Source organism: Cryptotermes secundus, unplaced genomic scaffold, assembly GCF_002891405.2.
Source record: "Cryptotermes secundus unplaced genomic scaffold, Csec_1.0 scaffold1175, whole genome shotgun sequence".
NCBI lineage: Eukaryota > Metazoa > Arthropoda > Insecta > Blattodea > Kalotermitidae > Cryptotermes > Cryptotermes secundus.
Genome location: NW_019720732.1, coordinates 45090 through 69852, shown reverse-complemented (window position 1 = coordinate 69852; position 24763 = coordinate 45090). Strand labels below are relative to the sequence as shown.

At 38.1% G+C, this 24763-nt stretch overlaps 2 protein-coding genes across 2 annotated transcripts in view; one reads left to right on the top strand and one right to left on the bottom strand.

Annotated features, from left to right (window-relative positions):
* Positions 1-22651, bottom strand: part of LOC111872993 (U3 small nucleolar RNA-associated protein 4 homolog) — a gene marked incomplete at its 5' end in the record, with an annotated part of 34202 nt that extends 11551 nt beyond the window's left edge. Inside the window, 8 exon segments of the mRNA XM_023867344.2 lie at positions 1295-1365; positions 6636-6788; positions 8298-8416; positions 9636-9834; positions 16503-16587; positions 17840-17908; positions 21507-21681; positions 22540-22651. Of these exon segments, the coding sequence (XP_023723112.1) occupies positions 1295-1365; positions 6636-6788; positions 8298-8416; positions 9636-9834; positions 16503-16587; positions 17840-17908; positions 21507-21681; positions 22540-22643 (975 nt within the window).
* Positions 22652-22843: 192 nt separating this feature from the next.
* The window catches only part of LOC111873022 (thioredoxin domain-containing protein 3 homolog), a 24116-nt gene continuing 22196 nt past the window's right edge, over positions 22844-24763 (top strand). The window contains exon 1 of the mRNA XM_023867385.1: positions 22844-22878. The gene's annotated coding sequence lies outside the window, so the exon portion shown is untranslated. The remainder of the gene's footprint in view (positions 22879-24763) is intronic.

The window sequence follows — 24763 nt, the reverse complement described above, 5'->3', positions numbered from 1 at the left end:
CCGTCACAACACAGCAAATAATAGAACTTCAAGGACAATGCTCAGTTATAGTTCTGCTACATGTTTCAGCCACGAGTGGCCATCATCAGGCAAACACACTTCAACAAACGTACACCACTGAACTGCAGTACGTAAAATGTGATACAATGTTATAAATCATTTAAGATAATTTGCACAAGAATACAATACGTGGGTTATTTAAAACAATAACAAGTCATATATAAAAAAATTAAAATTGATTGCTGTTTAATAACACTGAATCGGTCGTTGATTATACTTTTCATACATTTCTGTCGACGAATAGTAAATTCGAGTTTCTTATAAAATTGTGTAAGAGGTCCAATGATGTGAATTAATTAATGGAATAGTTGGGGCCTCATCATACGGAGAATTGTACGTATTGTATGGAAAGCAATCAGCGATACAGAGAATTGTATGTATTGTATGGAAAGCAATCAACGACTCTCAATTTTGACATCTTCAATGCGAAAAGGGGCCATGGTGCATAGCTGAAATTGCGATGTTTTATAAGCGTTATGAATAGAGACCACCACTCGCCATCACTGGCTTACTTCCTGCTAATACGAGACTAACATTGTGTGCGCGCTTCACGTGGAAAACAGAGTTAATTACGGACAAAGTGCATGAATCGCGACGTCGGACCCTGCATTCAGTGACATGCAACATTCAGTTAGATGATGCAGGAGGGAAGACAGTCTACTTATAAAGCTGGTGTCCAAAAATAATGTAAGTAGAACAAGAATTTCTATCTTAAAATTAGATTTTAAAACACTGTGCGCACGCGTGGACTTCGTATACCCATACGGTGTCTTTCGGCCACTCGGCTTTACTTTAAAGGTCCCCATATGGTGTCTTTCGGCTCAGAAAGGTTAAGCTATGAGTGCTTCCTATCACATTCTTTCCCAACATCTGACACTACACAGTTTGAGATACCAGCAGTGTCAATTCATAAACTACTGATAAAAAATACTTACAACTGATTATAAAAACCACTAAATCCACCATTTTTCTCCACTTCACAAGACTAATGGGTACGATGTACATTAAATTTGCATCTCCAAGTACAATCATGGGAGTCTTTCCTCCATGCCTTTGTGTTCCAATTCTCTGTAACACACACAGCTTGCATCTACTCCAGTGTATATATACTTCCCACGAAATTAAACGGAACAGAGGAAGCTTAGTATACAAGTTGTGATGCTTTCTTTATACACAATTTAAGATGACCATTACTGATATATGATTGTACACAACTTGATAATGCTGAGCATACCTGAAGAAGAGGTGGATATTTCACAAGTTGACGTGGAGGGTAACTGCTTATTGCCAGGTAACTGTCTACACCTACAATAACAAAGACACTTGTAAGCACAGGCTTAAAAAAAAAAAAAAACCATGAAGAAACATGATTTACCTCTTATCCATCCTTTACATTTCAAAACCAACTCCAACCAGTCATAAATAATTCCTGTGAAAATTGGAAAGGAAAAGAACTTTTGTATGGAAAAATATAAATCTGTTGTTCCTATACATGATTTAATAGAAGAGATGTCAAAGAATGTAACAAGCTAAGATAAAACTCAACACAAAAAGGAAAATAAACAAACCAAGTATCACATAAAATTCCTAACCAAAGATGATGTTTGGTTATAAAATTACTGACATTTCACATTCAAACTTAAGAAATGCTATATCAGAAGCAATAAAAAATGAAAACTAGTAAAGCAGTTACACCCATTGTTACTTGTTGGAGTTCTTGCGCACTGAGAGACACCCACAGGGAAGCTTCTCTTTTCTCTCCATACTGATTAGACAAACAGTGCAGAGAAAGGTAACAGATGGCACATACTCCCTGTGCTGGAGACCTGGTATGTCACAACTCTGTCAGCAGTCATGGAACGAAAAAAGGTACATCGCAAATCCACATACCACCTGGTCAACTTAAGATTTTCCTACATTCACACTTAAATTTTATGATATAATTCCAACTCTGTCAGTGACAGATATTCTGAGCTCAAAGTTTTTCAGTTTATAGTTCAAACTATCTGCTCTCCAGTGGAATTTTTTCACTGCAACTGATTTATACTGATCATGACTAAAGTTCTGTATTCACTTGGCCACTAGCAGCTGTCATCATATTATGACCCCAAACCATGTAAACATTAATGGTCCACAGGAATCCAGTAGGCAGTAATTAAATCATAATAAACAAGACTGTAAAACTATACAATAGACATTAAAAATAATTTTTGGCAGAAGGAATTATAAATGTAAGAATTTAAAAGACTACAATGAATGCTGCACTTATAAGAAACAAACTTAAAATGAACATGCAAACGTTCGCTATTATGTGATGATACTAAAATTGATAAGAAGTCAAAACTATACAGGTAAAAGTTGTCCCTGTGCTTAACTAAGTAAACACTATGCCATGAAGGCATATGGGGGAGTGAATGTATAGATCTACATCTTCTTGACCTTGATACTACTTGGAGGTGAGTAGTCAAAACTTACTTAATTACTTATGGTGTTGAGCACTTCTTGAGAAGAAGCAAAATCTGCAGATACTCAAGAATTTCCCAGCATTTTATGGAACCCGAAGGTTCATTACTGTGTTCACAAGAGACCTCCACTGGTCCCTATCCTGAGCCAGATCAATCCAATCCACACCATCCCGTTCTATCTCTCTAAGATCCATTTTAATATTGTCCACGCACCTATGCCTTGGTCTTCCCAGTGGTCTTTTTTCTTCTGGCTTTCCCACCAATATCCTATATGCATTCCCCTTCTCACCCATTCATGCTACATGTCCTGCCCATCTCATCCTCCTTGACTTGATTACCCTAATAATACGTGGAGAAGAGTACAAGTTATGAAGCTCCTCATTGTGCAGTTTTCTCCGACCTCCTGTCACTTCATCTCTCTTCGGTCCAAATATTCTCCTCAACACCCTGTTATCAAACACCCTCAGTCTATGTTCCTCCCTTAATATCAGAGACCAAGTTTCACACCCATACAGAACCACAGGCAAAATTATAGTTTTGTATATTCTCATTTTCATGTTTTTGGACAGCAGATGAGAAGACAAAAGGTCCTGGACTGAATGTTAGTAAGCATTACCCGAATTCAATCTCCTTTTAATTTCCTCCTCAATCAGGTTTAGATTTGTTATTGTCATTCCCAAATATCTGAACTGTGCCACATTTTCAAAACATCTGTTTCCTATCGCTATGTCATGATTTTGTCCTGCATTTTGATGAAAAGACAGCAACATATACTTAGTTTTCTCTGTGTTTACTTCTAGATCAACCTCCTTACTTACATCAATTAAAGTTTGTGTGTTTTTCTTTATGGTATCTATATTATCATCCAGTAGATTCACATCATTGACATAGACCAACAGCTGATGTGTCCCGTTTCATTTCAGTCCCACCTGTTTTTCCTGGACCTTCCTAATGGCATATTCTAAAGCAAAGTTGAAAAGGAGTGGCAACAGAGCATCTCCTTGTCTTAGACCATTCTGGATAGGAAATTTATCAGACAAATGTTTACCTATACAGACTTTACTATAAGTTTCATTTAAACACATTTTAATCAGCTTAACTAGTTTCATGGGCATCCCAAACTCTATCAGAATATTGTACAATACTTCCCTCTTAAATGAATCATAGGGGCGTAGTCAAAACAGTAGTTATTAAATGAATAAACATTCAATATCAAAGTTTCAGTGTATGCTGACATTACACATACTAAACAAAAACTAAATATATATAAAATATTCCTTATTGGTTATTAGCCATCTTACACACAACTTGCTATTTAAAACCTTTTTTTTTTTAATTTTAAAGTTTAAAGCTTTCAAAGGTTTTAAAAAGCTAGTTGCATGTGGGACAGCTGATAACTAACAAAGAATAAATATGTGATGTGCAGCAAGATGCTACAATACAGTATTATAGCAATACATAAATTGTTTAATATATGCTTCAGACTCATACTGTCATGCAGACTTACATTAAAAGAACAAAACACCCCCCATTTTAACACAATCTAAACACAAAAGACTGTACTGTTTCTGCCCTGGAGGCCATGACTGACTGCTGCATATGGAAGCTCAAAGATGTTCCCATAATATGACTCTTATTTAATTATCTTGAAAACTCTTAAGACTTACAGAAAAAGCATACGGGACATAAAATCCACACTTCAGTTTTCTCTACAACCTTGTTTCAAAATATATCTTTCTCAAACAAATACTTCACAGGATACACAGAGAAACACACGTGCATCTCTCACACACACAGTCATCACTAAACATGTCCAGTCTACATAAAAACTGACAGGACTTTCAAACGTGCCTAAAGATGAGAAAAATGCTACTTTTGTTTCTTACCCAGTGTTTTAGATTCAGAACAAATTATGTGTATCCTATTGAAGAATTATACTACAAGCCAGAATGTCATGGGTTTTATTCTCAATGTTACTAGATTTTTCAATTTACCTAATCCCTTCAGCCATACTATTGCCCTGGGGTAGACTCAGCCTCTAACAGAAATGAGTACCAGGAATCTTCCTCCAGGTAAAGGAAGACCAGTGCGTTAAGGCTGACAACCTTATTGCCATCTGTGAGCTGAATGTCTAGAAAATGTGGGAGCCTTGCCGTCTCACAACCTTATGGGCCTTGACAGCCTGTTACAGGGATAGTTGTACCTCTTCATCAGAAAGAAAGTTTTGGGTACAATAGTTACAATGACTGTGAAAGTACTGACACCAATTAACATAAATAACAAGATTTCAATTCTTGTCCTAGACAGAAAACCCAAGACTTAAGTGATCTATGATGAAATTTAATGACTGATACCTTGTAAGGAACTTCAACAAGACTGAACGTTGGCACTTCTGCTTTGTACTCAGAGGTTCTGGGTTGAAATCTCAGCCCACAGAATGTGTATCTTGACTGAGGTCTTTCACTGTTAATTAAGCTAAAACTACTGCCTCCATCATCTTTTCCAGTTCATTACTGATTAACCCTTCAACAACGGAGGACATTTAATTCCTACTGACTCCTTGGGATGGAGGATAATTAAACATTTAAAGCAGTAAATGCAACATTTCACTTAAAGTATAATAAACTGTGAAAAAATGGAGTTTTGTTTTTCTAATTTTCACACTACATTTAGAAACGTATACAGAATCAGTGTGTTGATCAACATTGCTTTAAAATTATTTTTGGCACAGTAAGCCTATAAAAATTAGGAATAATAGTATCATATTATCTTAGAAATTCAGCTGGGTGTGTCAGTCATGAACACATTCCACACAGAGTCCCACATCACATGCATCACACAAGTACACAGTCTTTGACACAACACGCCATTCCTGTGGTCTTGATTTCTTCGCAGTTGGTTGAATCATGCTTATAAAATTTCTTTCTCTTAGACAGGGAAATGTTTGTCTGACAAATGTCGACCCGGCACTTTGTGTTCTACAGCACTAGCATATTTCACAGAGAGTCCCTCAATTAACTGAATTCTGATTGACAATTGAGCTATTCTTTTCCTTGTGTTATTCCTACATATTATCATCACATTCAGAAATTTTCTATTTGTCCCTTATAGTTTTGCATATTCTCCCAGTGGATGTTCATGCTTTTCTCGATTCTGTCATTTACCACAGAATAGAGAAAAGCACAAATATCCATTTTCAATGTCAAATTCAAAATCTGATAAACCTTTGTTTTGATTCAGTTTGAAATAAATATATCCTCCACTATCATGACACAACACAGCTGGCCACTTCACTGCTCTGGAGGCTGGCCTTGGCAGCTGAAACCATACTGCATGATGCATATTTATAGAACAAAGGGGAATTAAAGTAGTACCAGTCATATAGTGAACTGTTTATCGCTTGCTACACAGCAGTCTTAACACACTTCTCAGAGTCAACGTCACGTCTCAAAGTCATAGATTCTCTACGTGTCTTCTTGAGGTTACAAACTGCAATCTAGAAGAAGCATTGGTCAGAATATGTCTCAAGCGAATCAACTTTTCATTCCATCAGTATGTAGGACAGCCCACAGTATTGATCTAATATATTTAGTTCATAAGAATTCGCCCAGCCGTGATAGATTTGTATGGTAATGAGCCCACCACTTGTTGAAGTAGACAACTTTTTCAAAGAATTTAAATGTATTACAATTGATGTGGAAAGTCCTGAGAGGGACAATGTATACACGAAATGATAGCCTGAAATTTCCTCTTTAATTTCATACCAAAAGAATGACTTTACATGAAAAACAACAGTTCAAAATATGAGCTGAGATTTAGCACTGCACTACACATACCGGGTATGGACTTTGGTGCTGAAGGGTTAATCATACCTTAATTCTGCACTATATAAAAAGACCTACAAAAAGCAACAAAAGGAAATAAGTGCAAACTTCATCAACATTTGTGGGAAAATTAGAAAGCTAGAATGAAGGTTTCAAAGAATAAATGTGAACTGAAATAGAACACAACACAACATCCTGCAGGTTTAAAAAAAAAATTCTGAAGTGTCTGGTGAAAACATACTTGTACATTTACAGAAAATAAACATTTATCAAAACACATTCTAACCTCCTGAGAGGAGTTTCCCATCAGCTAAAGCAAGTGCTCGGACATCGTGGTCATGGATGCGACGCTGCACTGACTTCACCCACTTGCTTCTGCCAGTACCAGCACCACCTCGCAGCCAAATCTTTGCAAAGCTAATGATCAATGGGTCCACTCCTTTAAAAACCAAAGAGTTCATCATCAATTTCAATATCTCTTTCATGTAATCCTTCCAGTTCTACTTCAGAATTCCATCATACGTCTGGCCACAAGATTGTCTTCACTTTCCAAGAATGTAAGGAGAAGGACAAGTGAAGAGTTCAAATGGGCATTCATGAATATGGCCATCTGGAATGTGAAATCGTGTACTACTTGGCTACATTAACTTTATATGTGGAAACTATGCCAACTAAGTTAAGAGGGGGGAGGACCAGGTTAGTGAGTGGGTCAGTGCTTTCCCTTCTGTTCCATGTAGCCAGCTGTTGCATCACCACAACTCTCTTGCCAGCTAAACAATTAACATAACTGTGTTCCAGTCCAGCAGACAGATTGATCCAAAACCTTGGCACCTCTCTACCACTCATCATAGAAGTAGATGCTCTTAATGTTCTTTGCCCTGGGAACCTCAAATTAATCATTTATCCTCAACATCCATCTGTAACAGCTATACCTTACAACCAAAGCTGAGAGCATCTTACAAATATTGGGAGTTGAATCTGTAATAGTTAATTTCATATAGTGCTATAAATTCACATTACAAAGGACTCTTTTAACTGTATTTCATTTTATTCTGAAATGTCTTTAAACCCTTTGAAATAAAGTGAGTGAAGCACTTTGTGATTTCCCCCATCTTTAATTAACCAAGTGATATCACTTTGACTGGGGGCAAGCTGTAGTGTAATTGGTTGAGGCACTATGCTACAAGATGGAAGATCACAGGTGATAAGGAAATTGGATTTTTTCAATTGATCTAATCCTTCCGGCCACACTATGACCATGGGGTTGACTCAGCCACTAAGAGAAATGAGTACCAGGAATCTTCCTGGGGGTAAAATGATGGCCAGGGGGTAAGGCTGACAACCTCACCACCATCTGTGAGCCAAGTGTATAGAAAATGTGGGAACCTCAACCTCTCACAACTTTACAGGCCTCCATGACCTGTTACAGGGATAGCTTTACCTTACCTTTTATCTCTTTGACTGGCTGACTGACTAAAAAACTCCAAAGAACAGGGTTCTTCTATAGAAGCTAATAGTCATTCAGATACTTAAGTTGTTTTCTATGGAACCATGTGCACAAGAACCCACCACTGGACCATGTTCTGAGACAGACAATTCTGTCTGCACACTGAGCCCATTTCTTTAAAGACACTTTAACATTATCCACACATCTATGATTCGGTCTTCCAAGTGAGTGCTATTTCTGTATACAATATAAAGGAGTTATTTATGTGAAAATAAACCAAATGATATAACACAATGATAACATAGGCATCACAAAGAACTGGTCACAGTGATGCCACACTTCTAAATTAAATAAGGGAGATAATTAAAACTGAAGCTTCTAAGCTTAAAGAATTGCTGGTATCAGGGTTGCAACCCTGAGACAATAAAATATAAGACACTGGAGGTAAGGCATGACGCCTCACCTTAATTACAAACACAAAAATATCAAGAGAAAACTTACCAGCACAATAAACAGAATTTTCATCTTCAGCTAAACACAGACACAAAATATCTGCCTTATGGGTCTGGAAACTTTCGATCTGTGTGCCCACATTGCCATCCCAGAAACTCATACAACCTCTGAAACAAATTCGCAAAATGTAGCAAGGCAATCACACAATACTGTAGGAAATGACACTTTTGAACTACACTCAACTCTCGATTATCCGGGATAATGGTGGGGATGGAAATCGCGATTAATCGGAAACCCGGTTAAGACAAATTTTATTAAAAGTAGTACTGTAATACTGTACTTTCATAATATGTACTATAGGCCTACCTGTATTTAAATTTATTCAACCTCGTTTTTATGTCATCTCATGGCCTATTTAATACTTTTTTTACATTACACTGAAGTATGAATTAGTTATTTCAATCATAGTGTTCAACAACATCCAACACTTTTTACGAATATTCATACTTAACACTTAAAAAAAATTTAATATTTTTGTTTGCTTGTTCGCGGCATTTGCCTTTTTACGGATATCCGTACGAAGCCTATGTAATATTAGCTTGTCACTTAATAAACNACTTGCAGTTCATCCCCTTCCCTCTCTGCTCTAACGGTATACTCTTTAGTCTGTTTTATCGTGTCTCACGGTGTTGTCGCTTGCAGATTTACTTATACTTTTTCTTCAACCCTGAAGATGGGGGCGATACGTTCCTCCGAAACGTCGGTTAACACCACATATACACGGTGCCAAATCCCAGAAGACTGCATTCTTCAAAAGTGAATGAATATTAAACAACATATAAGCCTAAAAAAAAAGCCCCGGTTAAGCCACAAACCGGTTTATCCGCCCCCGGATAATCGAGAGTTGAGTGTACTGATTAGTGCTGACATATCAGACACTGGACTGACAGTGGACATAGAGGCTATTTCCAAAAGTAAAATGCATGCTGATCATGAGTTATGGAGTTAGGTTCAAGCTACACATTAATTAACACACTGACAACTGCTAAGTATAAGCAACACAGCACAGTTTCTATCACACATTTTATCATTGTGGGAGGTACAGAACTGGCACTATCGCCCACTGTGAGCCTTGTAATTCTTATGGAGGTATAACTCCAGTCCTTCTTAACCTTCAGTACTAGACAGAAATAAGTGATGGCACACTCTACTCATCTAGGAAAAAGGCCCCAGTGCCCACGGGATTGAAGGTTGGGTGAGCTGTTCTGGATGCAGTGAAGTGAAAACATCTCTGCCACTGCCAGGAATCAAATCTCGATGCTCTAGCTGTCCAGCCCATACCCCTGTCAGTAAACTAACCAAGCTACCTGGCTCCCCTCTAGTTACCTGGAATCACCACTAATAATGGTGAAATCCTTGGTAACTGCAAGACACCACACAATGGTCTCCTTCTTTCTCTCATCCCGACCAGGTGTCATACGATGTACTGCATGCCCTGACTCTACGTTCCAGATGCGTACAGCATCAGCTGAGCCTGTCACAATCACATCGCCTGTTGCATCCCACGCCAGACACAAGATTCGACCTACAAAACGATACAAATTATTTCAACACCTGACAAGTACAAAACCTCAGGCAGTTGGGATAGACACAGAAAGCAGAGGACAGTATTCACTAGGAGGCAGCACCCGCAACATTTCACACAATGCCAAACACAGGTCAAGGTCTAAAAAATACCTTAACAATGTTTCTGTAGACTTTTTCTGTGCATGGAATAAATTAAAGTCTTTGTATAGTGTGCCTTGTAATGTGTAGTTTGATATAAAAATTAAGTCGCAGTTATAAACAGACGCATGAAATTTGTCTGAGACCAAGGGACAAGTTGACTGAGAAAGGTCCTACCAAATTACAGTAACTTTATCACATATTAAGCTTTTATGTGAGGTAGATCATGTTCCTGCAGTTGTGTTATGCAAAATATTTTTAAATAGAAGAGATAGATTTAGAAGATGGCCAATAAAACTGACCGTATTAATTACTGAGGCATATAACTGCTATCAATTTCAGACAAAACTTTATCCAATATCCTTCTATGAAGGTTAACACCATATGCAGACAAAATAACTTGGGATCATTGGTATGTGTTTCAAAACAAGAGATCAACTACTGATCAGACAGTTTATTAGAAACCCCGTTTTCATGGCAGACAACAGAAGGAAAAACATACATTAAAATTCTAGGTGCTTTTGTACTGAAAGATATGCAGATAACTCAACACAAAGGCAAGATATGAAGAACAATACAGACTGTAGATCTCAGGTTCTCACATCAGCATGACAAACAGTACTGTACTCTAGGATATAATGCTGTGCAGGACATCAAATGTCAATCAACACCAGTTCCTTGCTGGGCTTATTCTTCGGCCCTGAAAGATGAAGGCAATATGTTCCTCCTAAACATCAGCTGACTTTCAACGGACTAGACAGCATTACAACCCAGAAGACAGTACTCTTAATACATCGTGGTTTGAAAAAACTGCATGGTTAACTGTGTGCAAACAGGAAAGCCTTCATTTCATTCCTATTGTTTTCCTTCTGGTGGTAATCAGTATGGACCAGGGATAGCTGCACAGATTTAAAAGATTAAAGCGTGAAAAAATATTAATACTCCTCAGCACACATTCACACTGCTGTAAAACTTTATATACTTGGCACAGCTAACATCCAGCATTAACTTGACAAGGGCTGCAACGTTACTGTCACGAGACACAATGACCTAGTGGATGAAAACCCACATGTGTTCTACACAAAAGCAGAGACTATAAAATTCTATGGTGTTCATGGGTTAGTGTTGCAAGGACAGAGATAGATTAATCCCTCAATCGAAGAATCTTCTCAGATTTGCTTTCTCACACAGCTGAACTGAAGAGCATTTTAGAAGATCACATGTACAATAATACAGTGGCCACAAAAAAAGCAAGAATCACATACCATTAGACTGCATATGCCAAATATATATTAATGAAATGTGCAGGAATTCAACAGGTATTATTACTGCAAGAGACTTGGAGAAGTTAAAATCATCAACAAACAACTTGGAAACACACTGCTGCCAACAACCGGTATCTAATGGGAATGCAAACAGCACAAAGCCTCATCTAGCAAGAAAAAGAGCCAAGGAACATTCCAAAAATAACAGATTTAAAAGCAAAGGAAGCGTGTGACATCATTATGCATCAAACAAATGAAAGATCTGAAAATTCTAGCACACTTTCAGCATTCACAGTAACAGATCCCAATCAGTTTCAATGTTGCAGGCAGACTTTTCCAGAGGTTTCAGATCATGACAGCTACTTACATTACACTGAACAAGAAGCCAGGAACTGCGGTATGCGCAACAAGTATTAATGAACAATATTCTGCTGCTGGCGCTTTCACAAAACTACTTCTTGCTAATGAACACAATGATACTCTTTCTAAGAAACAAAAGTTCTATAAATTGTCTTTGTGACCCCAGTACCCAATGATGAATGCAAATAGTGCTTCAGCACTCTCAGTTGCATTAAGACAGCACTGGCTGTTCTCACAGTGCATAAGGACTATAATTCCAAAATACCAGGATTCAATCACAAAACGACTGAGAAATGTGGGCACCAGAAAACCAGAGAGGAGGCCATCATTAGAAATACACATAATGTAAACATAATGTAAACCTGTTACTGGGTAACAACTTGGAAATAAACAACAAAACAACATCCTCTGCTAGACGATGGATTCTTAATAAGCAAGTACATGCAACCGTTACTGAGTAACACCTTCGCAAACAAACAGGTTCCCATGGAAACGATTATAGCATAACAACGAACAATAGTTTTTAAGCAGTCCGTGCAGAGATGTTATATGAACTGGAGCAAGAAGAAGAAAAGACCAGTTCGTGCAGTTGAATATCCCCACTGTTAGAAGCTGTCATCAGGGAATTACTATTGAAGACAATGCAAGCTGGAAAAGACTTAGCATGTGCTCCAGTGCTGGTGCTGTAATTAAGTGTAGTCACAAGTCATGTGATAAAGTGGCCAGTAAATCCAATCCCCAATCCAAACCCCATCTACAGTCATAGCCATACACGTGACAATATTCAGATGAGCAAACTTTCATGATGCATTTAATTCTATTAAAATGGCTCTGCTTTTTCAAGTTTACATTTTAAGAGATATCCACCTATTCCATACATATTAAAGCATGTTTAGTGTGATCACAAATCTGAACTACAACAAAGCATGCTTATCTACATGTTCATATGAGAATTACATGGGCCACTAACCTACGACACATGGTCATTTGTAGACTGTAGCATCTACAGAGGGTTGGAGACAAAGTTTGCAGTGCCCATGTAGAAAGTGGTCATAAGAGAAATAGAGACAATATGGTGAAATGTACAGTGTATAAGTAACTAGCCTAAAGATTCTCAGAATTACTGGGATTTTGGACTTCTTTCATCATCCAGTATTCTAGAAACTAGAAAACATAATGATGTTTCAGGAACTGGATCTGTTTCCGTACACAAATGGGGTGGGGAGGGGGAGATACCTACTACGTTGGGTTCCTTAGAAAGGGCTAACTTCAATCACTGGACAACCTGTCAGATTCACACAGCTATTTAATCCCTTCAGACCAGCATAATTCGGCAGGAGATAACAAGAAAATACGCAATAAAAATTGTGATAGAGAATGCATATGCATGGAACTACAATAGAAAAGGAGGTAGAAATTTTTGCTACAAACCTAGCCAACAAAACGAAGTGCATAAGCACCAATGAAAATAAATGAAAAAATTTGTGAAGACATGTAGTAACTACCACTAGCGCCATCTGTGGAGTAAAACTTGAACACTTGAGACTAAAATCTTATGAAAACCCATGAAGAACCTGTCATATCATACAGATCTTCTTTGTGATTTAGAATCCTCACTGCTGATGAGGGGGATCCAGACAGAAGAAAGGTCCAAATTGGGTTAGCTGATTCGATTGGTTAAAGGAAAGATATGTGGAATGTAGCCAGTGAGGACCAGTATATGACAGAAACAGTGCATTTTAGGTTCACAGCCTCCCTGCTGGAACATTTATTAGCATCAGTCTGTCAAGCCATCTACACATATCAACCCCACAGGAGAGATATATTCATATCATGAGAAGAGGTTAAGTTGTAAGTAACAGAGAGTGGACACCCTTTAGTTAAAAGTTATTTCTGCATAAAATGTGCCTAACGTTGATAAAACAAAAGGGTATTGTGCACAATAAGTTAACTCTTTAAGAAACATTTATATAAGAACACAAACATACCAACCATTTCCTTAAATATGGGAACTGAAGAAGGATAAATCTTATTCGGTCATGGTCCAATCCATTCACACGATCATGACCTGCCACTGATATTTAAAATGGTCTGAAACTAAAGATGCTCTATCATCACTGCTTTAGAATGCATAACTAGGAAGGTCAAGCAAATCCAGGACAGCTTCTGGTCTAAGCCGAAATGTGGTGAAGTTCAAATATTAAGAGCAAATTAAATTTGGTGACTGCACAATACCATTCAGTTCAGATCTTTTGCATTTCCACCTGCTATCCGAAAACATAAAGACTACAATATACAAAATTGCAATTTTTCCTGTAGTTCTGTATGCATCTCAAACCTCGTATCTCATACTACGAGGCTCGTCCACAAAGTAAATTTCCTTGGGGCCGTTTGCAGAAATAAAACACAATTTCATGGAAATATTTATTGCAACAGATACAGCAAGTGTTCAGCTATTTTTCAACATAATCGCCACCAGAATTGAGACATCTGTCATACTGTGGGACCAATTTTTGAATACCTGTGTCGTAGAAGTCTGCCACATGGGATTGGAACCACTGTGTGACAACCATCTCTGCCTCTCTGTCATTCTCAAAACGCTGATGCTCACCGGAAAGGAATTTCTTGAGATGTAGGAAAAGATGGAAATCATTGGGAGCAAGGCCGGGCTGTAGGGTGGATGATTAAACACCTTCCAGATGAACTCCTGCAGGAGACTTGCTGTCCGTCGAGTCGTGTGCGGCCTAGCGTTATCGTGCAGGAAGACAATACTGGCACTAAGCATCCCGCGCCGCTTGTTCTGAATGGTCCATCGCAATTTCTGCAGTGTTTCACAGTAACGCTCAGCATTCACCATCTCACCTCTGGTCAGGAAGTCGACGTGGAGATCGCCCTGTCTGTCCCAGAATATCGTGCTCATCACTTTCTGCGCCGACGTCTGCTTGAATTTTGTCTTACAGGGAGATCCACTGTGATGCCAATGCATTGACTGCTGCTTGGTTTCCAGGGTAATGTGTGCAATCCATGTTTCATCACCTGTGATGATCTGTTCCAGAAACTCGTCACCGTCATCATGGTACCACTGCAGAAATGTCACTGCTGACTCCATGCGCTTTGTTTTGTGTTCTGGTGTCAGTTGCTTCGGCACCCACCTGGCGCACAATTTCCTGAACAACAGGTGCTCCATGACAATTTCGTGCAACAAGGAGCAAGAAATCTGCAGGACATGACTGCTGAGTTCCGTAATTGTGATGCGATGATTCTCCATAATGTGTTCCCGCACAAGCTCCACCAGGTCATCTGTAATGATGGATGGCCGCCCACTGCGCTTTTCATCATGCACACTTTGTCGACCTGCTGAAAACTGTCTACACCAGTGACGCACCATCTGCTTGCTCATGATGTTAGGCCCATAGACCTGGCACAGTTGATGATGAATTTTGATCGGTGCTATGCTCTGTGCATTCAAAAACTTTATCACTGACCGCACTTCACAGTCGGCAGGAGCTGGAATAAGAGCCTCCATCTTCAACAGCTGCAACGATGCTACTGTGCGAATGCGGGAAATTCTGTTAATGTATTCGCCATGCTACGTCATTGCTCTATCATATACGCGCAGTCACTTCACACAGTATAGGGTTTGCCAGCTGTGGGACAAGTGGGAAACTTACTTTGTGGACGTGCTACGTATGAGAAGAACATTGGCTGACAGTGTTTAGGAACACGATGCTGAAGGGAATATGAGGAATAATAAGAGGTTAGAGAAAACCGCAAAAGATGGAAATTATAATTTGGACTTCCCGTCAAATATTTTTGGAATGATCAAGTCAAGTGGATTGAGACTGACAGGGCATGTAGCACACATGGGAGAGGAATATATACAGAGTTGTGGTAGGAAAATGTAAAGAGACCACTAGGAACACCTAGACGAAGACAGGATAATATTAAAATATGTCTTAATGAAACATGATGAGGGTGTGGACTGGATTCATCTGGCTCTGGGCAGATACCAGTATCAAGTTCCTGTAAACACGGTAATGAACATTCAGGTTCCATAAAATGATATGAATTTCTACAGTGGCTGTGAAACTGGTGGCTTCTCAAGGAGGACTCAGCTCCATGGATAGGTCAAAAAAAGAACAAAAAAGAAACAAACAAAAAGAACGTTCTGGATACTATGAAACATCTGAACTTATAACAAATACGGCAACAATGTATGTAACTCACCCTTGAAATGGAGGTAGTGCATTCTTCTGAGATATCAGTGAGAACAGATGTGTCACAGCCCAGAAGACAGTGATTTTAAGACTATTGTAACATGTATAGCTAAGCAACGGCTCGGTAAACACATTTCCTAGGTTACGCAGTCAACTACAGAACAGCTTCGGTTACTAGGGTTCTGATATGCACAGTGTAACTTTAACTGATTAAAAGCCGATATCAATGACAATGAACCTCCAAAGCACAGAAACAGCAAAGAATGCGGTAACTCTACTGCTGAAGGAGGTGATCTCCATACAGTTCGACCAGAATCTATCTCAGGGAGAGAACTGACCAACAGAAGACAAACAGAAGTCAGAGGAAGTCAGAAGTGAAGTCTTTAGTTTATGTGGTGTAGTTACCAGTAACCTCTACGGTGTTATCATTGTTCATAGTTACAGTAAGATTGTGTTACAACTAATTGTAGTTCTGCCTGGTGAATATCCAATAAATCGATTCATGAATCCAGAACCCATTAATCACTTGTCCTGTTAGCAGGATATGTGACACTATCTTTGTGTAATGGGCCCTGTTTTGTGTCCTGCATGGGAAGGGAGATATGGCCAGTCACGGAAACAGGAGTTTCAGTGTTTTAGATTTTAAACCAAAAGCAGACTAACCCTAAACAGAGCACTACACTAACCTTCCTGTTTATCCAGAACCTTCTCATATATTAATCCATCATCAGTGACTGTGAAAATATTGATGTATCCATCTTCAGTACCAGCCTGTAAGTAAAGCATAATCAAGAATATTTAATATACGGTCAACACAAACACAAGTACATTCAAAAAATAATTTTTAAGGAATAAAATTTTTTACAAAATTTAGAGTAGGATCAACAGAAACACAAATAAAAAAAGCCTGACATTCTTAACAGGAGCTCCAGGCAATATGCACCCCACATGACATTTCTTGGAAACTTTCTTAATCAACTGATGAAATGATTTCACATGGTTATCAATCTCAGTCTGCAAGGGTGTGACACAGAGACCTCCCCATGAGCCAATGTTCCAAAACAATGAGTTCATGGTTTAGGGCTTCCATGGCCAATTCACAATCCGTGAATTGCTTATATCCTGTTCAAATATCTTACACAGTGTTTTCTTAAACCAATAAATTGCTCACTTAAAAAAAACAATATGCTTCTGAGTTGATATTAGTGTAACTTACACATAATTTTAATCAAATTGACTTAAAATAGTTCTTTAATACAAAAGCTAATTCTTCATATTAATTATTACATCAACATGCAAAAGCACCTGTTCTTTGCCCAGATTTTTCTTAAAACTGACTGTACCGAAATAATGAAATTACCTATCATTCACTACAGTAGCACCTCACAAAGCCTTTAGGTGATATTTATCTAAACTGCTTTACTGTAAACAAGATGGAAAGAAGGGGGAGAAGAATGATGATAGAATGGCCAAATAAAATGGATGGGAAAGAACATAGGAGAGAGCAGATAAAGGTGTGAAAAGAAAAAAGAAGGGAAGAAAGGTGGTGAAAAAGAAGNAGTTTTGTGAGGAATTTGATGTTAGCACGTTGTTCTGCATTAGCACTCAGCATTATTCCGACGGAGCTCAGAAACACGATCCGCTTCTAACAATGGTCGCGGCCAGACTAACCGATGCACGTGAATGAAACTTTGTGTGACGGTAGAGGGAAGTCCAAGGGTCAATGCCCTACCCTCCTCTTCGTCAATGACGTGGCCGGAAATGAGTCATAAAAGTAATCCGGGTTCTTTATTGCCACACCAGGTATACAAGAAATTATTTACCAGAACATACTAGACCTGTGTGTGCATTAAGAAGTCATATCGAGGTGACAAAATATCGCAAAATTCTCAAGTCCATGTGTTTGTATGGTTTCATCTCTTCATTGGCATTTAAAAGTTAATGTTATAATTAAGCTAAACAGTAACAAATTAAGTGATTTTCCTGCTGGCATTACACCAGTGTATACACAACCCATACTTACTGCAAGACATGTGTTATTATGGTTGCTTCCAAGACACCAACAGGGGCCAGCTGTCACAGGGATATCAAACTGCAATATATATTCAGAATACTCGCTCAAATTATCAAAACAGTGAAAATATCAAACTGCACTACTATCAGCATGTATAATTTTGTGCAAGCACCTCGCTACAATCCAAACACAATGATACTGTTCACAGTGTGGCATCTAATGAAGCACTTATTGACTGATTAATTTCAAACCGTACTCAAACAGGAGACATTCCGTTTTACATGTGACTACATAAAACATAAAAAAGTAAAACAGGACATGCTCCGCTGAAAAATGGGATTGGCAAATAGTCAGATTTGCGAAAGGTGCTTAGCAAAAGGTGAACCAGCCACACAAAACCTATGTGACTGTGAGGTCACAATGTACTTAAGATTTTGTCATCTGGGCCATTACTTTATGAAGCCAGACAAGTATCATGGCACCCCTGTAAGATAGTGCACTTAATTCAAAGCGTAGGATTGTTGAAGGGGTGAAATATGGGGTGGATGCACAACAGATCAGTGAAGGTCATGGTGCATGGGCTAGTCTAGGCCTACCACTTATTCATTCAACAGGACATGCTGGAAGTGTCCACTGTTTGGAATACAGGCATCAAGCCTCCTGATCAGTTTCAAGAGACATGTGCAAGGGTTTCCACTATGATGTTGCTTGCATATGATTTTAAATGGAACACTCTGCACAATATGATGCTTGAATTTTCGAAGCTAGCATACTTCAGTCAACATAGAAAACCGCGATACAGGCTGGAGGACCAAAGAACCAATTCCCAGTAGACACAGAGGACATTTTGCATAGGATGTAGACCAGCTCTGGGGCCTGACCAGCCTCCTATCCAGTGGGTACTGGAAGTCATTCCTCAGGGGTAAAGCAGCTAGACCATGGGACTGACAACTTACCAACATCTAGTGGTGAAGTTAAGAATGTGTGAACCTCTACCTCCACTAACCCATAGGTCTTCATAGTGTGGTGCACAATTCACATACCATCTCTTACAATACCTCAAATATATTCACACAATAGGCCAATCTACAATATTCAATTACCATTCAATGTTTCCCCCCAAAACAGAAGATGCAACAGGATATCACCAATCCAATCACCACTTTAGAAAGCACAAGACCTTCAACACATTATACCTATTCCTCTTGCATTTCATCTAACAATATGTGTTCTGAAGGGCATAAGACTTCTACCATGAAGACAGATGCTGTACATTCATCCAAAACGTATTACCAGACTACATGGTTTCTACTTACTTATGGTTTATTTAATGATGCTTTCAACAGCTCACTTTATAGAGCACTAACAAGATGATTAGTAAAGGATGAAGTGGTAAGGGTGGAGAAGGAAACAGTCAAGGCATAATTTGAGATACTATCCCAACANTTGCAGAGAAATTACATGTCAAATCAACACACCAGCTGATACAACCCACTCACAGAATCTGAGTAATGCAGTTTTCCTTAACTTTTCCGGCACTCTCATTCACTAAAATTTTTATAACTTTTGTCCCAATTATGATAGCTCTTTCTGGTATCAATCAACAATTCATAAGCATGGCTTTCATTTGGCTTGTCATGTTTCATGACACATCAAAATTTTGACTTTGACATTTGATCTCTGACCTTAACTCATGGATAACATGCAACCAGATTGATGCAAATTTCTCCCCAAACACTTTGTAATCACTTAAGTACACTTTTGAAAAGCTTCATGATGCGATATGAATGCACTGATGAGATACATACATGTTTACAGCTACTGGCTACATGCACACAGCTGCTGCTCACTTGGATTAAAGATTACAGCAAATTACACAGGAACTACAACATTAATGCAAAAGTAAAAACAAAACCAGGCAGGCTTACTCGCATTCATTAAAACATTAAAATTAGTTCTTCATTTAAGTAAGAAATTATATTATTAGCAGCAGACATTTTCAATCTATGAAGTCTAATTTGCACAAGATTCCTCTTCGATATCAAGCAAATGTTATATGAATTTCAGTTGTAACATATGCAAGCCACTGCTGTCCGACACAAACGCAAGTTAACATGTCCCCCAATATCTTACACCTGATACTCTCATCTTGCAAGCGTACTACAATGAATCCATTATCCACTGTTCTCATGATATTATCTTCTTCCTTTTTGGTCCCTGTAAATCGCCCATATAACCAATTTGTAATTATATCACATGCATCCTTATTCAAAGTGTCATTTTCTCATGTTAGTCCTTAAGAATTCTTGCTCCTAAGTCAATTATCAGGGATGACTGTTCCTGAGAAAAAAAAGGGTCTGCTGACTTTTATAGTTGTTGAAGTTTTCCTTTTCATTTATGCCATACTATAAGCTTGAAGAAATACCTGGTTGTTGCCAATACTTTCAGGAAATTTGCAGTAGTTTTCTTATATCTGTCACAGATTCTTAATCCTTTTTGAATACTAGGAACCATTTTATCATCCATTCCAACACAGGTCTCTGAGTTCTCTTGCAGCTTTCAATGTGACATTCAAAAGATTATAGGACTGTTTTAAAACATCAAGTTCTTTGACACTTGTTGCATTTGCAGTCATTTCAAACTTGATAAAAGGTATCCCCTTAACAGGTCATGAAGGCCCATAGGGTTGTGATACGTTGAGGCTCAAGAATAAAAATTAATTTAACACTTGACCAAATAACCAGTTATAAAGTGACAGGCTGGAAGGGTCAAGACGCCCTGCAACATATCCCTACCGATGTCAACATGAGCCACAGTGCCTAATAAGACCACTATTGGGCATAAAATTATATCTTCTCTTTGCTTCCATGTCCCATCAGGACACTTTCAAAATATGTACTGCAATGATTGCTAAGTGTTATGGGAAAAGCTTGTATATATATTTGGCTACATATTTTTCTTACACTAAGGTCAAAGATCAAAGTCAAAATCTTAATATGACCTAAAATACAGTGAGTGGCCTACCAAACAAAAGCCCCACATAAGAGCTTTTAAATTAACACAAGAATGAGCCCTCTATCTTAATTACAACCAGAGTTATACTCACTTTAATGAATCAGAAAAAGGGAAAATTCAGGGAAAAATTAAAATTTCAAAATGTTATATCTCTGCAGTTGATACATATAAGTAGTGGCCAAGTCATAGCTCAAGCAGTTAGTTGTTGGCTTCCCATCGCGGCAGCCTGGGTTCGATCCCAGGTATGGTCAAGTGGGATTTGTGGTGGACAAAGTGGCGCTGGGGCGGGTTTTCTCCGAGTACTTCAGTTTCCCTTGCCAATCTTCATTCCACCAAATTCTCCATCATCATAATCACCTGGGGCAGGTATAACAGGCCAATCAGTGGCCGCCATGCCAAGTGGACCCAGCTGTACTCCACCCCCTACTAAGTGAATTAAAAATTAGATACAAGTATCTTAAATTCCATATATACTACTTCCTAAGACAACCCAAGAAACTTGCTAAATTGTATTACAATCAGAGACAGTCATGATAGTTTTGCCAGTAAACTGTGATGATTTGATGTGGAAGAATCCTACAATATGTATCTTCACTGCTGCAGAAACCTCAAATCTCAGGACATAAAACTCTTAAACCACTGTTTAAAAAAGTACCATTACCTTGTTTGAGAGTGTCTGCAAGTTGTATTCTGTAACTGTTCCCTGAAGGCCAGCACTGAATAAGCGCTGTCCACACCATGCTACTGCTTCGACCGAACTGTTTCCCCTCCCTGGTATGGTTCGTTCAATGTGAGGAGTGCAGGCAAGATTCCAGACTTCTACTGAGCTATCAGATCTGTCACAGTCAATGGTGACACAAACAAAACATCATACACAGAGGCTTCCATGGCTGCAATTTTTGTTAAGAGCCTTGAAGCCTGAAATTCATCTAAATAAGATTAAAAATTCATATAATACCTCATTGAAACACAATTCATCTTCATTACAAAGGCCAACTGGTTAATGTTATATAAGGAAATAATCTCCAAATGTTCTGAAACTCACATAAAACACACACAAAAAAATATGCTATGGGAGAATGCACAGGTTTTTTATGTTTTAAAATGGCAATGTGAAAGACTTTTGAAAACTTAATTATTTAAGGTTTAATTTATACTGACTAGTATTCAACAAAAACACAATAACTGACACTGGCCATGCAAGCTTTACACTTGAATGGCCCAGGTTTGATCCCGGGTCCAGTGAAGTGGGACCTATGGCAGACAATGAAGCACTCGGCCTACCAATTTTCGTTCCACCACATATTCTACAAAATTCACAAAATATTAACCCATTTAGAAAACACACAGAACGTGAAAATGTGTGGGGCATCTTTCGCATACTTCACTACCTATAAATCACCAGCGATCCGAGGAGTATGAAGAAACCGGACAGACCTGAGAAGGTACTCTTATAGCTTGATAAGCCAACTATTTCATTCCTCCATTAACTATACAGTTCCATAGGGAAGAATTTTTGTGATGCTGTCCAATTCGATAATGACAACATTCATTTCTGGTAACCGGTACTGTATTGAACTAATATTACAACCTTTATGATTTTATACATTTTGATATTGTTGTTTCATTTTCGATCACTTTGATAAAGGCTGGGGGTAATTCTAGCGCAATTAAAGGTTAGGGCCATTACACACCTGGATAAGGCTAGTTGCTTTCGAGTAGATTCATATGCCATACAATGTATTGCTCTTGGTTCTAAGTCGTAAAATCTCACATTGTGTACCCTGCAGGTAGACATTCTAATACCACGATCACGACCTTAACACAATTACATACAAAACACAGGAACAAGCACCAACACCCATCCGAAAGCATCCGAATGCCCGTGAACCCGTGAAACTCTCTTCTTATTGGTAACATGGCCGCCATGACACCACGGTGCAATACTCCTGCCATCTCTAGGCATTGTTAATAACTAAATGGAATAGACGGCCGCCAGAGATCCCAGAGACGAGAGCACAAACGGTAAGAAGGTATGCTAACATATCACCTCCATTTGGGTTCATCATCACCAGTTAGGTACTGGGTAGAATAATATGGCGAAAATAATAACATATCTTATAGATATATAATGAATACTGAAAATTTGGAATCTTTTCATATTCCAGTTCAGTAATGTAAAGGATTATATGGCAAAAATAATAACACATCTTAGAAAAAATGATCACTGAAAATCTCCTATCTATTCATATTCCAGTTCAGTAAGAGAAAGATTATATGGCAAAAATAATAACATACCTTAGAAAAATATAATGGATTCTGAAAATCTGGTATCTATACGTATTCCAGTTTAGTAATGGAAATGATTATATGGCAAAAATAATATCTTACAAAAATATATCATGAATACTGAAAATCTGGTATCTATTCATATTCCAGTTCAGTAATGGAAATGATTATATGGCAAAGATAATAACATATCTTAAAGAAATATGATTACTGAAAATCTGGTATCCATTCATATTCCAGTTCAGTAATGGAAAAATGGATTCCTACTAGGCATCCAGCACATAATAGACCAAGATCATTAATTAATATTGAAGTTAGAATATTCCTCCAATTAGTGAAATGAATTTAAGAGTAGAAATCTTTTTAAGCAAATCTAAATTGTTTCATGCTATGAGCTAATTTTTTATGCTAGATGGAAGATTATTAAAAACCCTGATTCCAAAATAGTATGTCCCTTTTTTAAATATTGTTAAATTACATACTGGATAAAGGAATTTGTTATTGTGTCTTGTATTAATGCTATGAATCACAGAGTTAGATTTAATTTGTTCTGTTTTTAATCATAAACAGTAAGAGAGAAACTTTTTTCATTTCTGCTGAAGTGACATCCACCCACTTCAACACCTTATAACTTCTGTCATACTCTTCACGGTGCCAGAGATAGTATCTGTTAGTTTCCTGACATAACATGTCAAAGAAACTATCTCCAAAAAACAGTTCTGCTACTTCAGACACTTGCGTTGGGTCCGATGGAATTTGTTTCACCCCCGGATTTCCAGTATATTGTACCAAAGCAGGCGTTTTGTCTACTTTTCCCCATGTGGCTGTCCCCGCAATGTTACTACCCGCATTTTCGTCAGAGCTACTGTCACTTTTACTGTCCCTGGCCACTATTCTTTGTTGTCACCTGTCACTGCCACTGTCTGAGTCACTATCCCTACACGTCTCACAAGGCACATCAGATAGCTCATCGGAGAATAAGTAAGATATTTCTTGTTCTCTGAGAGATTGCTTTGTCTTCAATCGCTTTCATCCTTGATCCATATTGCACTACTAACATATTGCCTGGTACAGACAGCTTGAAGACGAACAAAGGCATTTTCCTTTGGAGTGGGATAGGAAGACAGTGAGGTCATGTTACTGACTACTAATCAAACATTCGGGAGGTCTATTATGCACCAGTTATGCATCTGTGTGGCGCCAGAGCAAGGTATAGTGTGTTGCAACATAACGTGTCCTAAAATCATGATATCATGTGACCGGTCTGCCACGTTTAAAAGTGAAAAGCATGATATCATGCGACCTGCCTTTAATGTGACTTATTAGTGTTTACATATTTTATTAATCTAATTTGTTATTATGGGTATATCCCTTCAGTCAGTGAATTATTTTGGCCACATTATTGTGTTCAGCATTGATCTTATGCACATAAATATATAAACATCAGATTTTCAAGGTTCATTATATTCCTTCAGTTATTTTATTATGTTGACCATATTATTGTTTTCAGCATTGAACTTGTGAACATTTATATATTTAAGATTTTCAAGGTTCATTATATTGCTTCAGATATTTTATTATGCTGGCCATATTATTGTGTTCAGCATTGAACTTGTGAACATTTATACA